This window comes from Pyrus communis, chromosome 9 (assembly GCF_963583255.1).
Source record: "Pyrus communis chromosome 9, drPyrComm1.1, whole genome shotgun sequence".
NCBI classification, from domain to species: Eukaryota; Viridiplantae; Streptophyta; class Magnoliopsida; order Rosales; family Rosaceae; genus Pyrus; species Pyrus communis.
Window position 1 is genome coordinate 2,805,362 of NC_084811.1, and position 16,549 is coordinate 2,821,910.

Sequence of the window (16,549 nt, forward strand, 5' to 3'; positions counted from 1 at the left end):
AACAATTATCACTTTGTACATCAGTCCAATAATATTTCTTTTTATTTGAATTTACATTTGTTTTCAACACTTTCAAGTTTTACGTTGAGCGTTAAAAAACTAATGTCAATTTAAATAAAGTTTTCTAAAAACAAATGTTTGAGTAGGACTAAGATCCCAACCTAATTTGACTCACAAAAGCAACACTTTGACGTCACACGATGCCCACGTTCGTGGGAATCCGGATTCTTGCCGGATCAATTTTGTCAGAATTTTGAAGATTTGTGAATCTTATCTGTTTGTCGTATATTATAAAATTATTTTAAATATTTTTATTTAATTAAATACAAATAATTCCTCATAAAAATTGATTATGCGATGAACGAATACAATTCACGTATGCTAAAAATTCTTACCACGGGGAGGATCTCGTTGGCGATAAAACAATTCAGTTCCTTCAGTCGTACTTCTCAAAACCCCTGCCAAACAAGCACGCCCTCCATTTTAAATTTTAATTATAAAAAAAACCCCCACAAATCCCAGAAATAATACGTTTCTCTTTCTCTTACAAAAAAAGGGCACAACGCAAGCGTAGGCCTGTTAGAGAGAAAACAGAGAAAAAATGGCTATGGCTCGGGCGAGCTCGGGGCTCCAGTACCCCGAGCGGTTTTACGCGGCGGCCTCCTATGCCGGCTTCGACGGATCTCCTCGCTCCACCTCCAAAGCCGTTCGCGCCAAGTTCAGCTCCGAGTCCGCACTCATACTCTACGCCTTGTACCAGCAGGTACATCCCTCCACTGCCTCCTCCGATCCCCATTCCTCTCACATTTCTGAAAATTCGATCTCAATTTTATCTTCCTTGATTCTCGATCGCATTGCTCGTACAAATGCGAATTGCGCGGCTAATCTGATTTTTTTCACTCTGCCGCAACATTTTGCGTTTTGGAATTTTACTGATTGGCAATCCCATTTCTGATCATTTTTGCTCGGATTTTGTTGCATGGAGTGCTTTATTTGCGTTTTGATGTGGTTTTGATTGGTGATGTGGATTTTGATTGTTCAGTGGAGTGCTTGAATTTTGCGTTGATTCGTTCGTGTTTACTTTCTGCAATGATGATGTGTGATTTAGGTAGATCTGGTTTATCGAATTCCAGATTTGTATATTTTGGATGGTGATCTAATACTTGGATTGAATTCTCTTTATCTATGCAGTTGTGTATGTACCTATGTGTAATTATGGATGCATGTATGTGAATTACGTCAATGTAATGTGTGTCACTGTACGCATTTGAGTGGTTTTGCAATTGCAATTGCAGGCTACCGTAGGGCCTTGTAACGTACCGGAACCTAGTGCTTGGAATGCTGTTGAGAAAAGCAAATGGAGCAGGTACACTGCTAGTTACCGCTTCCTTATTCTCATTTTAAGATGGCATACTTGTGTCCGGAGGTTTCTATGAGATTTGCACTAGACACAAATTGCATATGTCGTGATTCTAGTTCGATTGGAAATCTTTTTCTTTTTTTCTGAATTTTTTAATATTTATGAATTCTTTTTTTTTTATTTATGAATTATTAAAGATATATACGTGATAGATAAACAATTTACTAATTAATTAAATAAATTTAATCAATTTCATTCAAATACTATATTAAGGTCTTCCCCTATAATACTTCAGGTGCTAATTGGTACTCAGTAGTTGCTGTTTAGAATCTTGAACTTACCAGTGAATAGCATGTTCTGGTCCATAAATAAGGAACCGTGGAGGGAGGGGGATTGGGTGTATCAGTATACAAATATTGGATATAGAACCCACAAGTTATCTGTGGCATTTTTGGGCCTATTATTGCTAGATTTGAGAGAATATGCATAAGCTAATTATGACTGATAGGAATAGTTTCCCTGAAATGAAACCAGCTTTGAAAATGCTGGCTGAATCTCTCTCTCCCCATTGTTGCATTTCATTTAGTTCTTTTCTCTAGGAACCTCTCCTTTGGTACAATCCTATACAAGTCTTTGGGTAATAGATTGTGCAATTGTGTTATACCTCAGCTGCACATTGTATTTTATATCTGCAATGTCATGCATTTATTCCCACAGTTGATTTTTTTTTTTAATGGTGTTTCACATAAACAATTTCCAGCTGGAAGAAGATTTCAGACATGGCTTCCACTGAAGCAATGCGTCTTTTTGTGAAAATATTAGAGGTATGTGCAATAAGATTTTCTGGTCCATGTTTTTGTCTTTTAACCAAAAGCTTCACCGATATATCTTGATTTGCATTATTTTTGAGTAGGAGGAAGATCCAGGTTGGTATTCAAGAGCGTCAAACTTTGTTTCAGAGCCTGTGGTAGATGTACAAATGAACGTGAGTATGGAAATTATTTCTATGATATTCTATTTTCTTCTTCGTCCATTGCCAACTGATCATAAACTAAAAGAACTTGCATAATCTGCAAATCGTTTAGAGACTTAAAGGGTTCGTCTGTCTTTTGTATTTAGTGTTTCTCTCTGTGTTTTATTGTTTTTGGTTGGTTATAGCAATATTCAAGTATTCAGCCAGTCGTTGAGAATGGTAACACTTTTCCCGAGACCAAGACAATCTCCACTGAAAACGGAAGCATAGTGGAAGCTCAGGATAAAGATGTTGTCTCCGAAGGCTTTGGATCAGTTGTTGTCTATGATCAATGGATTGCACCTCCAATATCTGGCCATCGTCCAAAATCCCGATACGAGGTATTCGGTTATCTGTATCTTCATTTTCTTCATCTTCTCTGCCTTCTTCTTTTTGAGCATAGTGTTCTCACCTTTTCAGCATGGAGCGGCAGTTATTCAAGACAAGATGTACATCTATGGTGGAAACCACAATGGTCGTTACCTAAATGATCTCCATGTAAGCAACATATTTGCATGCATACACCTATACAAATTTACAAATCATTAGTGATCTACATTGGATGGTTGGCCAAATCTTACTATGGTGTAATTTGGGTTTTTGTTTTATAGATACTTTTTCTTGTTCTTGCTAATTGGAAGTACAATACAGGTCTTGGATTTGAGGAGTTGGAGTTGGTCAAAGATCGACGCCAAATCTGTGGCTGAGTCAGCTGAGGCACCCTCACCAGTAACAGTAACCCCATGTGCGGGTCATTCGTTGGTTAGTATTGCCCCTTAGTTAATATTAGAGTCAAGGCTCTATTACAAACACATGAATATCCCTCTTTTTTTGCTGACTTTTCCTGTAATGATTATGAATACCTACATTAATGTGCAATCATGTCTCTGTTTCTGTAGATACCTTGGGATAATAAACTTATTTCAATTGCTGGACATACAAAGAATCCTAGTGATTCTATTCAGGGTAAGAAATAATAACTATTATCATGGTGCTCTTTCGTTTTCTAATGACATCAAACCTTGGGTGATATCTCGGTCTTTCTGCTTTAACCATTGCTTAATAGAACCTCTGTCTACATTCAATTAAAGCTTTTCAGGACTGTTCCATTTTTGTATTGAATGTGTGCTTTCAAAGTAGTAAGAAAAACTCATTTCACATTCGTGCAGACTTATTATTTTGCCATATTTTCTTTACCTTGATTCGGTTACTGCTTTCTTATGCTTTTCCCCATGTTTTGGCATGACAGTGAAGGCATTCGATCTACAAACTTGCTCGTGGTCATTCTTAAAGACTTATGGGAAACCACCGGTATTTATTTATTTGCTATTCTGTTTCGTATTTGTGAAAATCTGTGTGTTAGCACCAGGGTGGGGTTTGAATTTTAGGAATCATGGTCCTTTCCCATTCATGTTTTACAGGCATCACGTGGAGGTCAATCCGTGTCTCTTGTTGGAGGCAGCTTGGTGATTTTCGGGGGACAAGATGCAAAGAGATCTCTCTTGAATGACCTGCATATTCTTGACCTAGAAACAATGACGTGGGATGAGATTGATGCTGTGTAAGATTTATCTTGAAACTTTAGAAGCACTAGTAACATTTTGTTTTTTCTCTTTTGATGGTAGTACTCACATAATTGGCAAATTTTGTTAAAAGGATGTATACTGCGGTATGTGAAAAAAGTCATTTTTCTGCATTAATGATAATGACAAATGTTGGCACATATTTCTATTAGGGTTTGGAATGGGCTAGACTAGAAAATATATGTTCAAGACATGCATGTTCTTTGATCAACTTTTGATGTTAAATTGTTAATATTATTTCAATCTTTCACAGAGGGGTGCCTCCTTCTCCAAGGTCTGATCATGCTGCTGCTGTCCATGCTGACCGCTATCTTCTTATATTTGGTGGTGGTTCTCATGCCACTTGTTACAATGATCTCCATGTCCTTGATTTGCAAAGTGTAAGACAAGTTGTCTATTCTGAAATTTCTTTTTGTGTTTACTAAAAAATATCACTCACGTCTTTCATATATTTGGACTGTATAGATGGAGTGGTCAAGACCCACACAACAAGGTGAAATACCAACTCCACGGGCTGGACATGCAGGTGTTACTGTTGGAGAGAATTGGTTCATAGTTGGTGGTGGTGACAACAAGAGTGGTATGTAAGCTATAATTTTTGCATCTGGCTTGTTTTGGAATTCATAAAATTTCTGGTTGATCTACTTTTTAACTGGACTCCACTGTACTCTATGCACTTAGGTATTGATCTCTTCAATTTTTACTTTTGCAGGCGCTTCAGAAACTGTTGTCCTAAATATGTCCACACTTGTTTGGTCTGTTGTAACTACCGTTGAAGGGCGCATTCCTGTTGCTAGTGAGGTATTCTATTCTTGGGAACTCTGTATAGTTAACCTAGCTTGAATGGCTTTGAGCTACATTTCTTCGTATCATATTAATTATAAATCATGATAAGATCTTTGCATCCATGAGCGATTAATACCATGTAATAGTTGAGACTATTCACCGCCAGCAGTAATGTAGCAGAACGACGATCTCATTGTCTCCTTTTTCAGGGACTAAGTTTGGCCGTAGGTTCATACAATGGTGAAGATGTTCTTGTATCATTTGGAGGATACAATGGGTGTTACAACAATGAGGTGAGGATCAGGTTTCATACTTTTGTAGCGTACACTGCTTCTGTTCTATTGTCATCTTAAATTTGCTTCTTCCTGTTAGGTTAATGTTCTTAAACCAAGCCACAAGTCAACCTTGCAATCGAAGATGATGGAAACTCCTGTTCCTGACAGTATTTCTGCTGTGCTTAATCAAAGTGCTACCAGAGATGTGGAGTCTGAAATAGGGCAAGAAGGAAAAATTAGGGAAATTGTTATGGACGATGTTGACTCAGATCCCATGGTACGTATTATTAAAAATCATGTAGAGTTTTAGCCAGAATGTTGCGTCTTACGTATTATTTTACTTAAACATCTGGACTCATGCAGAAATCAAGAGGCAAGGTTACCAATGAACATCTTATGGCAACCCTCAAAGCAGAGAAAGAAGAATTAGAGTCATTACTCAGCAAGGAGAAAGTGCAAACGCTCCAATTAAAGGAAGATTTAGCCGAAGCAGAGACTCGTAACACTGACCTGTACAAGGTACTTTATGTTCACAAAGAAATTATGATTGTTCATTTTCAACGGCACTTGTAATTCTTGTACAATTCTCTCCACGTTTAAGATTAGATGGAGATTTTTTTTATTGTCCACTGGCAGTTGTGATTGTCCAATTATTCGAGGGCACACATAATTCTTGTATATCTTTCCTCTTATGAATTGCCATTGATCTTCTCATACTGATTTTGTAGGAGCTTCAATCGGTGCGTGGTCAACTTGGATCTGAGCAGTCAAGATGTTTCAAACTCGAGGTATGTTTTTCTGTTTGAACTGAGTTTACCTTTTGGCTCGCAAATGTGGACAACTATCACTTGATTCTTGGTTCATCAAGATGTTTCCGTCGCCAAACAAGATTTGCTGCACTTCTGGTTCAAATTTTCTGCTAATTACTCTTTGAACCTGCAGGTTGAACTTGCAGAACTACGACAGAAGCTCCAAACAATGGAGACATTGCAGAAAGAACTCGAACTCCTCCAGCGACAGAAGGCTGCATCCGAACAAGCAGCGTTAAATGCTAAAAGGCAGGGCTCAGGTGGCGTCTGGGGCTGGCTCGCGGGAACCCCTGCTAATGAAAAAGCTGATGACGCCTAAGTAGATTTCGAAACCAATTGGAAATAGGGTTTGTTACTTGTTAGATTCAGACCTCTTAGTACCATTCGACATATTTTTGATATACTCAACCAAAAGTTCTTTCCTGGGATAGAAGAAATAGGTTACGAGGTTGTTGTCGGCGAGAGAGGGACGGAATCGGGAACCCCCTTCGGGGGTTTTGCATGAATACATACATGTAGTTTCATGTCTGAGTGCTTATATTATTCTTTTGGGTCACAAATTTTTGTTGGAGTCTGTATTCAAGTGAATACATATTAAATGGAAGTGTAGATCTCATTTGTTATAATTTGTATGCAAAACCAAGCGTATTGCCATTCTAAGATTCATACAGCCGATCCCACTTAATGGGATAAAGCTTTGTTGTTGTCATCGTCTAATGAAAATATAGTTGAGCTACCTTCTAATCTTTCTTCCCTAGAGGCTTTTGAGTTACTTTCTGCTCATTGTAATTGTTCTATAATACTCCACTTAAAGCTCTTGGATCCAATTTAACGGTTGTCAAAGAAAAACAAAAACTTTTAAGGCAGTATTCTCAAAGAATTTTCTTACAGATGTGACTTAGCCTAGTTTTTTATTTTTTTAACAAACGATATTATTTGCACGAAAGGAGAGGGAGTAGGCTTAGCCTCACAATGGGCTAGCAATAATGTGATTCAAATTCGATTTTAATGAGAATCAAACCTAAGACCTCTCACTTACATATAAAGAAGAATACCAGTAAATCATAGTAGTAAGTAGCTAGTTAATTTGACAATACTTATATTATTTTGCATTTTAAAAGTTCAAATATCTTTCTTCGATAGAAATGGGCTAAAACTGGAATAAAATTCACTCTGGATTTTTATATCCTCAGTCCTGGAATCGAAAGATCTAAATCGTTCAAGAGCGAGATCAAGAGATACAAACCGTTCGGTTTTACGGTTTTTGTAAAGTGGGCCATTGAAATATGGACCATATAATTAGAATTGAGCGGTCAAAATCTTTCGGTTCGCATACTCCTGGCAAATCTAGAGTCGATTTAATTCCTGAAACAAGTGAAAATTGGTTAAGCAAAAACAAAAAAGAAACATTATTTTATTGACGTGGCAGCATCCTAATGGCTATACGTTGCACTGTTGTTGTATTGTATAATATTCCCCTTTCTCCTTCACGAGAGTAGAGTGAACCGAAGTATTATTTCATTTCTCGAAACCCAGAAAAAATCACAAATTTCCCCCCAAATTTTCTTATCATCCAAACACCCTCTCCTTCCCCCTCTCTCTGGGGTTTTATTTGTATCCCTCATATCCCACACTTTCTCGCGCTTTCCTGGAAATTTTCACTTTCAAATCTTCAGCATAGAAAGGTATGCCGCCTCATTGGGACCCGCCAACTCCGTTCGTCTAGTGCTTCCAAAGGATTTCAATCGCAGCCGGTTCGGAGAAGGAGATCTCTGTGATGAACAGCGATTTCGGATTGGACGGAAAATCGGATGCCACTGGAGAGGCCGAGGAAGCTAGAGCTAGGGTTTCCGAAGGCGGCGTCGGTAAAGATGGAGCTAGGGTTTCGCCAATGGAGCTCGATTCGGGGAGTGAGACTGGCGGAAGATCTGAGGAGGATAGGGCTAGGGTTAGTACGGAGAGTGAAGTTGGAAATGTAGATAAAGTGATGGAATCGAAGGGTTCTGGAATTCAGGTCGACAGAACTAGGGTGGAGATTTCATTCAACGATGATGAAGATGATGTTTTCGACATTTCGCGGGTCGAAATTGATGACGATTCTGATAAATTTGAGGCTCACAATGGTGAGCACCCGTCTTTGTTATCTGAGTTTGATGAGTTCGTGGCTAATGAGAAGAGTGGGATGGCGCTTGGAACCACGAGGGCGCTTAGCTACGGGTTCGAAGTGGGTGATATGGTGTGGGGGAAGGTAAAATCTCATCCATGGTGGCCGGGGCACATATTTAACGAGGCGTTAGCAACGTCTCAGGTGCGGCGGACACGGAGGGAAGGTCATGTTTTGGTTGCCTTCTTTGGTGATAATAGTTACGGGTGGTTCGACCCGGCTGAACTCATACCATTTGATCCCCATTATGCTGAGAAATCTCGGCAGACAAGTCACAGGGGTTTTCTGAAGGCTGTGGAGGAGGCTGTTGATGAGGCGAATCGTAGGTGTGGAGTTGGTCTGGCTTGTAAATGTAGGAATGCCTATAATTTTCGGAACACAAGTGTGCAAGGGTACTTTGTTGTTGATGTGCCGGATTATGAGCCAGGAGCAGTGTATTCGGAGAATCAGATTAGGAAGGCGAGAGAAAGTTTTAAGCCGATTGAGATCCTGTCATTTGTAAAGCAGTTGGCTTTGTCACCACTCCGTGATGATCAGAAGAGCCTCAGCTTTAATAAGAGCAAGTCTACTGCTTTTTCGTTTCGCAAGGCTGTTTTTGAAGAGTATGATGAGACGTACGCTCAGGCATTTGGTGCGTTTCCAGGACGCCCTTCTCGTACTCTGGCTCCAGCTCCAACACGAGGTATATTAATAATGTTATCATTTTTGGACCTTCGTGTTGTAACTTGTGTCTGTGCTAGTCCAAGGAATGCCTGAGTAGGGTGCGACCACATTGTAGCCAAAACTTTCAATAAATAGGTTTAGTAATTTGGATTTTAGATGTTGAACTCAAATTTATCAGTTACCTTAATCTCCATTTGTATTTGTAGCTGTAGCTTTTAATGCGTATATTTGTTGGTTTAAGTGGATAATGAAATGCTTAATCAGTTTAGGGTGATGTGTTGTGATACGTTCTTCACAGGAAGTGCCGTTGTAGTGGTATTTAAGTGAAGTATGGGACCTAAACCCGAACTATTTGTTTTGTTGATTGGTATTTGTGGGATGATTTATCTTAAACCTGGAATTTGGTTTGACCCATAACATTGTGCAAATATTGAAACAAAGTACCATTTGCACTAGTGAATAATTGAGTAGTAAAATTTACAACTTCGCTGAAACTTTTGCCCATCTTTTTAGTTTTAGATTTTGCAAAAGCAAAATTAGATGATTTCCTATTTGTAATGCAAGTTGAATTCATTGAACATGCTTTTCTAATTGGATTGTTTCCTTAACCAGCTGCTTTGAGTGGTCCTTTGGTGATTGCTGAAGTTCTGGGTGGGCGGAAGACTGCCACAAAACCGATGAAAGTCAAGGACCATTCAAAGAGAGACAAATACCTATTTAAACGGAGAGATGAACCTGGGAACTCGGGCCAAGCTAGTTCCTCAGCCCCATCTGCTGTCTTGGAGGGATCAATAGCATTAGCGGATGATAATTATATGTTACAAAAGAGGGTTCCAGATGTATCTGGAAAAGAAGCTGTAATCATTGATCAGGCACCAAATAGCTCTCTCACCACCCAAGATGTTACCGTTGATGCAAAGCCATCTCTTGCAAAGGGAAGGGGGGCTCTGCAGGAAGTAAAAGAGGGAGATGGAGATGTAGGTCCTACAACTACAGGATATGTTGATTTATTGGGGGAGGGGACCAAGCAACGTACAATAGATGGTACATCACAACCGTTAAAGCAGGAAGGTGAGGGTGTGTTTGAGTTTAAATATGAAGAGAGTGAAAAATTGTCTGGATCATTTGAAAAACTTAAACAACCTTCAAATTCTTTGAAAAAAGTGGAAGGAGGCTATGAACGTGGTGTTGGAGATCCCTTGCCAATTGAGGCAAAGAGTTTAGGTGGGAAGAAAGCTGCTGGTGGAGTGAAAAAACTGAAGGTTCTTAAACGGCCTGCAGAGGACTTGGACACCAAGGACTCTATGATGGGGGATAAAAAGAAGAAGAAAAAGAAGAAAGAGTTAAGTGCGGAAGCAAGCATTAGAAATCAGCAGAAGCCTTTGACTTCTGGAAAGGCACTGCCCTCAGGGAGTAAAGAAGCAGGAAATGCCAACCATGTAGGTTTGGCTCCGAGAGAGGATACCCAGGTTGAACATAAGAAAGATGTCACTTCCAGTGGTAACTTGTCTGAATCTGCTGGAAAATTGCCAATTCATGGCTTGGAAAATGTGCAGCTTGAACTATCACAACTGGTAAGTGATTTGAAAGCCCTTGCTCTTGATCCTTTTCACGGTATTGAGACAAACAGCCCTACAATCGTTCGGCAGTTCTTTCTGCACTTCCGGTCCCTTGTCTACCAGAAAAGTTTGGTTCTGTCACCACCCTCAGAGACTGAACCTGTTGAAGGTCGCTCCTCTAAATCTTCATCTGGTGTCAAAGCCTCTGATATATCTCCTACTGAGCAAGTTAGAGATTTATCGTCCTCAAAGCCAGCAAAACCCATGTTCAGATCTGACGATCCTACCATAGCTGGGCGGAAACGTGCTCCATCTGACCGTCAAGGAGATATTGCAGCTAAGAGGAACAAGAAAATTACTGATATAAGAACATTGGCTGCAGAAAAGAAGGCCATTCAGAGACCTCCTATAGACTCCAAGCGTGTAGAGGCAAAGGAATCAGCAACACCGGTTATGCGGAAGTCACTCAAGCCAGGTTTTGCAAAGAAAGCGGACCCTGCATCAAAGGCAGTTGAGCCCACGATACTGGTGTTGAAGTTCCCTCCCAAAATCTCTCTCCCATCACCTGCAGAACTGAAGGCAAAGTTTGCTCGATTTGGGCCGATGGATCAGTCTGGTCTCCGTGTCTTTTGGAAGTCCTCGACATGCCGGGTTGTCTTTCTGTACAAATCTGATGCACATGCAGCATTTAAGTTTGCTACCGCAAACAGCTCCCTTTTCGGCAACTTCAGTGTGAGGTGTCAAATTCGAGAAGTGGGCGGTCCTGAAGTTCCAGAGTTCGACAAGGGGGACAATCCCAGGGACACCCCACGGGCCAAGGATCCATTGGTTGGGCAATCACCAGCATTGGCATCGGCACTCAGACAGCAGCAGCGGCAGGCTCAACAGAGTGCAGTGCAGCTGAAGTCGATTCTGAAGAAGTCGTCGGGCGAGGAGTCGGCAGGAGGGCAGGTAACCGGTGGGAATGGAAATAGTAAAGGGACTGCACGTGTAAAATTCATGTTGGGTAGGGAAGAAACTAGTAGGACTACTACTTCTGATCAATTCATGATGCCTGGTAATAGAAATAACAACTTCAACAAGAACAACAACAGTGCTAGTTTTGCGGACGTCGACGGTGCACCGTCTTCTACTTCTGTTGCTATGGATTTTGATACTTCTAGGAACTTTCAAAAGGCCAATCCTCCTCCAACTTTTTCATCACCATTGCCTCCTCTCCTCCCTAATCCTCCAGGTCCACCTCCACAATATGCAAAACCCCCACCCCATAGTAATTTTCCGCAGCATTCCGAAATGGCACCACCCAGAAATACTAGTTACAATCTTAACGCACCACCCACCGCATTTCCAAGCACACCCACCAGCACCGTCGATATTTCGCAGCAGATGCTTAGCTTGTTGATAAGGTGCAGCGACGTTGTATCCAACGTGCAGGGCTTGCTTGGCTATTTGCCGTACCATCCTCTTTGACGAAGAAGCCTCGAAAAATTATTACGCTATAAGACCGCAACAACGAGATTTGAACGCAGCGTTAAGGCTCGAAAGCTGTTAGAGGGGGAGAAGCCAACGATACGAAGCGAATTGTAGACTCAGCGTCAACTTTACATGTAGTTTTTGCAAGTTGAATACTCTATTGTACTGATGATATGATATTGATAGTGCCATCTTGTTTGCATTTTTTTGGGTAGGGTGGGTTTGCCTTTTGGTCCGTTGCCGGAATATAGCATTCCGGCCAACGAAAGAGCTTTGTGTCCGAATGTCGTATTAGGCACCCGACACAGAGGATTGCGTGGGACCAAAATACAAAGGGGTCGGATGCTTTGTGTGTGTGGTCGAAAGTTTGTTCATGCGTGTAATGATTTTGACAATTTGGTTGAAGCGTTTTGCAAAATGACTAACCAAGGAATTTTCTCTGCACTTTTTAGTGGCATAGAAGTGTATAGAACTTAGTAAAAGACAACAAAAGGAGAAGAAAATTTCTTGTACGAAAGAAAGTGACTTGATTAAAATATATGGTTACCAATTAAGCTATACATTGTGGACTTGGGATTATTCCAAATAGCTCTAAGCATCGCAAATGATGCAGGCAATCGAGTAGGCAGATCTATTTTGACGAGTCACATAGACAAAAAATAGCCCTAATGGTATAGTATAGGTAATTGAGTTTACAGATTTTGCCTATGTTGCTAAAGTAAACAATGTTGCCTACAATGCCATGAGTAAGCAAATGGAGCTTTACGTCTCTTTTTATAGTAAAATATTCTATGTAGATGAGGATGACAAAATTAAAAGGTAAAATAAATGTTAAGATCACTAAAGTGACAAATTTTTTTCACGAGACAATTGAGTGTATAACAGGCCACGTCTACGTCTACAATACAATTTTATGCATTTTGATTGCTTATATTATTAAAGATGCTCAATTAATAATTAATTAGTACAGTACTAGTTTCTAATATCTTAGCATCCACCAAATTCTTTACTTTTGGTCATACCCCATCACCAACTTTTATATTTGGGTGGACAAAAGGAGAAACTTGAAGAGGACATAGTGGATGCCATTATATAAAGAGATTCTTAGATGTTACATGTTGATGGATAAGGGTGTTTTTTACGTGGTATGCGTTATGGTTTACTATTTTTTTTTTTTTTTTTTTTGTGGAGTACAGGTGATATAGGGGAAAGGAAATAAAACTCAAAAGTGCTCGAATGCGATAATGAGTATTCTTAACGAAGCCTTGGTATTTGCAAATCCTTCTATTAGTTTTGTTTTTTTTTTTTTTTTTTTTTTTTACCATTGTATTGAATAAATTAAATAAAAATAAAAATAAGAATGCAAAAAAGAAAATGGAAGCTTAAAAATTATTTTTCCAAACAATTTGAATTACTTGGTGCTTATAAATTGAAAGGTGCAAGTTGTAAAGTTGGAGATGTGGAAAAGGGTAGAATAATGAGAAAAGGACCAACATCACATTACGCGTGGGCGGTGGAGGTGAAAGCTTATCCTAAATACCATTTTTTTGTCTTTTTATAGCATAGAATTGTATTCCAGTTCCATTCAGCAGCCATATCATCAAAATATCCTTTGAATTTGGATGACGATGATATATGACGATAGCATCGACCAAAGCGACTCCCACGTCCCCATTTTACGTGTTTTTTAAGCTACGTTATTCATCATTTTTAGAAATCAGAAAGACTCACAGAGACATTTCAACCTCTCATGGTCATAAGTCTAGCTTTCACACCAGCAGCAGATTTTTAACCCAAAACCTCTAGTTTTTAATTTGAAGGAAGTCTCACAATCCGTCCTTTATTACTGGATCACCAGCTCATGGTTCTATTTTATGTGTTTTCACTTTTAAGTTATGGCCTTCCAATGGGGATTTTTTGTATTTGATTTATTATTTTCATGAATTGAGGATTTATATAAAACGGATTTATCATAATGCGATGTTCAATTTTAATAATATTATATTATGATTATCAGTGAAAAATGATTTCTCTATTTAGAGCATTTTCAAATAATACGTTAAATTTTAAACACCAAAATAACATTTGTTATTTATGTGGTAATTTGACATTCTGTATAATTTTTTTGTCCACCCGATATGTTAAGTTATAATGTCATTTCATAATTTTTTTGTATACTGTCGATTTTCCCTGAACTTTCACTCAGCTTTTAATTTTCCCTCTAAACTTTTCAATTGAAAATTTAAAGATTTAAACTAATTTTTTTGGCCAATTTCCCGCATACCGTTAGTTTTTCATTCATTCCATTCAAATTTTTCTCTAATTACATGTTCAAATTTCCACAAATGATCAGAATAGCGATTTGTTACGGAGTTCGAGTCCAATCTCCTCACTACTAATCACATGAACCTTGCTTGATCGAAAAAAAACAAAAAAAATCACATGAACCCTTTTCTATGAATCTTAGCCAAATGGCACGCCATAAAACAACTTAGATTGGAAAGGAAAGAGATCCTTTATGGATCTCTTTCACCAAGGTTATCAGATCAAGTGATCCGAACCTTTAAAATTTTATCTAACAATCTATCTGTTTAGATATCTTAAAAACTATAATAATTTTTTATCATTGGATGAAATTTTAAAAATCTGAATCACTTGATCCGATAATCTTGATGAAAATACTTGTTTTTAATGTTTTGTCACGCTTCCTTGAAATTAAAGAAAGAAAGAAATCAACACCCCACGCGGGCCACGCGCATCGGAGAAACTCAAGATCCGCGTAAACAAATATTCTAGGAAATACCAGAAACAGCAATTAAACAAATATTACAACGTTCTAAATTCCTTTACTCCCTTGCTCGTAGAAACTTCCCTTGCTCGTCTTTAACCTCTCTCCCTCCCTATATAAATTCAGGATTTGTATCCAGCGATTCACAATTTCCAATTTCTCAATTCCATAAATTCAATTTTCTTCTTCCAATTTCCTACAGCTCTCAAGAAATTCAGTTCAATCGAACCATCGCCATGGATTGCAGGCCTCTGGAGGTAATCATCGACTCGGCCAACGGCCTCAAGGACGTCAACCTCTTCTCCAAGATGGACGTCTACGCCGTCGTTTCGGTCGCCGGCGACCCCCGCAACAGGAAGCAGAAGACCAAGACCCCCGTCGTCAAGGACGGCGGCACCAACCCCAAATGGAACAGCTACCCCATCAAGTTCACCGTCGACGAAGCCGCCCTCCTCCACAACCGCCTCACCCTCAACATCAAGCTCGTCTCCGAGCGCACTTTGGGAGACACCAAGATCGGCAAGGTCAAGATTCCGCTCAAGGAGCTGCTCGACAGCATGGGCGGCGGCGATGCTCAGAAGAAGCAGAGCAACCACGTCAGCTACAGCGTCCGATCGTCAAGCGGAAAGCCCAAGGGGACCATCAATTTCGGGTACAAATTTGGTGACAAGTTTTCGGTTCCGGAGCCCCAGAAGAAATCCCATGAGCCCGTGATGGCTTACCCTGTCGGACACCCCGGGTCAAGCTCCCGGGTACCTGCCCAAGCTTACTCATACCCGCAACCCGGTGCGTACCCACCACCGCCTCATCAGCAACCGGGTTACGGGTACGCACCACCGCCACAGGCCGCGTACGGATACCCGCCTCAGCCCGGGTATGGGTACCCGCCGCAGCAAGTTGTGCGGCCGCAGAAGCCTAAGAGGGGAGGAGGAAACATGGCGCTGGGTGTAGGAGCTGGGTTGCTGGGTGGATTGTTGATTGGGGATATGATTAGTGATGTGGGTGACGGGTTCGGTGGTGGTGACTTTGGTGGAGGCTTTGATTTCTAGTAATTTTTTTGTTGGTGTTTTAAATTTGTTTAATTTGTAACTTTTTTTGTTTTTTTCTTTTTTCTTGTAGTTTTGTTTTTTTTGGGGAGGTTTTAGCGTTTAACGTCTGTGATGCCGAACAAAGCGTATTTTTACTCTCCTTATCCCAACGGGTTTACCTGATAACGATCCAAATCATTAACGAGTTCTTAACAAGTGACTTAATAATGACTCGATTCGTTAATAGATTGACCAGAAACCTATTGTTCTTGTCAAATTGCCAAATCGTGCAAGAAATTATCAGGCTTACTCATTTCCCTATTTATTCATCGTTGGACCAATTCTTTCTTTAATTCTTCTGCTGGTGAATGATTTTCGCATTTAGCTGTATATATTTTTTAGCCATTAGATTGAATCAATCAAAGGATCAGTACGATCAGGCATACAATCGCATCGCCGGTGAGCAGGATTCGATGCAGGCCAAGGCCGGTCTTCTCCGAAAGATGTGAAACGAAGGACTGCTGCCAATGTACAGCGTCTCTGTGATGCATGCGGTAGCAATCTGAGCAGAAAGATTAAAGACTTATTTCTTGCGGAGCTGGGGATCAAGAAGCAGAGAATGTTATTTACATCTTTCTTTGGCTACGAACTACCGATGCAATGTACAATTTCAACAAAATAACCTCATACGCGTAAAATTAACAGCAACGCACAAAGAAACCGAATCGGTTTCTATCAATTACAACATAACTTAACCAACCACAACTTAAACTAAGTTCACATGGTGATAAACAATACGGAAGATTAGTAACCGCATACTCATCAGTCTATCTGTTAACCACTCAGTTACTCGTCAGTCTATCTGTTAACCACCCGGTTTACCCGTCAGTCTATCTGTTAACCACCCAGTTTATTAGGGAGTAGAGTGTAACAGAACCAATTAACAAGGTAAATGATGAAATCGGCAACGACTATCATCATGCCTTGCAGTTGTAAAATTGTCAATCCAACACAATAGTTTAAACAATTCATAAAACCTCCATTTTGGT

General features: G+C 39.9%; 3 protein-coding genes across 3 annotated transcripts; all 3 read left to right on the forward strand.

Annotated features, from left to right (window-relative positions):
* The first annotated feature begins 514 nt into the window (after window positions 1–514).
* LOC137745173 (acyl-CoA-binding domain-containing protein 4-like) lies at window positions 515–6,451 on the forward strand. The gene is made up of 18 exons (XM_068485077.1): window positions 515–763; window positions 1,296–1,366; window positions 2,121–2,184; window positions 2,274–2,345; window positions 2,519–2,713; window positions 2,793–2,870; window positions 3,024–3,134; window positions 3,272–3,338; window positions 3,622–3,683; window positions 3,794–3,933; window positions 4,209–4,335; window positions 4,421–4,535; window positions 4,668–4,756; window positions 4,951–5,034; window positions 5,114–5,293; window positions 5,380–5,535; window positions 5,745–5,804; window positions 5,959–6,451. Exons 1-18 carry the CDS (start codon window positions 602–604, stop codon window positions 6,142–6,144), a joined length of 2,019 nt encoding a protein of 672 aa, XP_068341178.1. The 5' UTR covers window positions 515–601; the 3' UTR covers window positions 6,145–6,451.
* Window positions 6,452–7,341: 890 nt separating this feature from the next.
* On the forward strand, window positions 7,342–12,113 carry LOC137744853 (PWWP domain-containing protein 1-like). The gene is made up of 2 exons (XM_068484661.1): window positions 7,342–8,671; window positions 9,265–12,113. Exons 1-2 carry the CDS (start codon window positions 7,603–7,605, stop codon window positions 11,679–11,681), a joined length of 3,486 nt encoding a protein of 1,161 aa, XP_068340762.1. The 5' UTR covers window positions 7,342–7,602; the 3' UTR covers window positions 11,682–12,113.
* A 2,421-nt stretch (window positions 12,114–14,534) lies between these two features.
* On the forward strand, window positions 14,535–15,633 carry LOC137745870 (protein SRC2-like). The gene has a single exon (XM_068485903.1). The coding sequence runs from the start codon at window positions 14,709–14,711 to the stop codon at window positions 15,519–15,521; it is 813 nt and encodes a 270-aa protein (XP_068342004.1). The 5' UTR covers window positions 14,535–14,708; the 3' UTR covers window positions 15,522–15,633.
* Window positions 15,634–16,549: the final 916 nt, after the last annotated feature.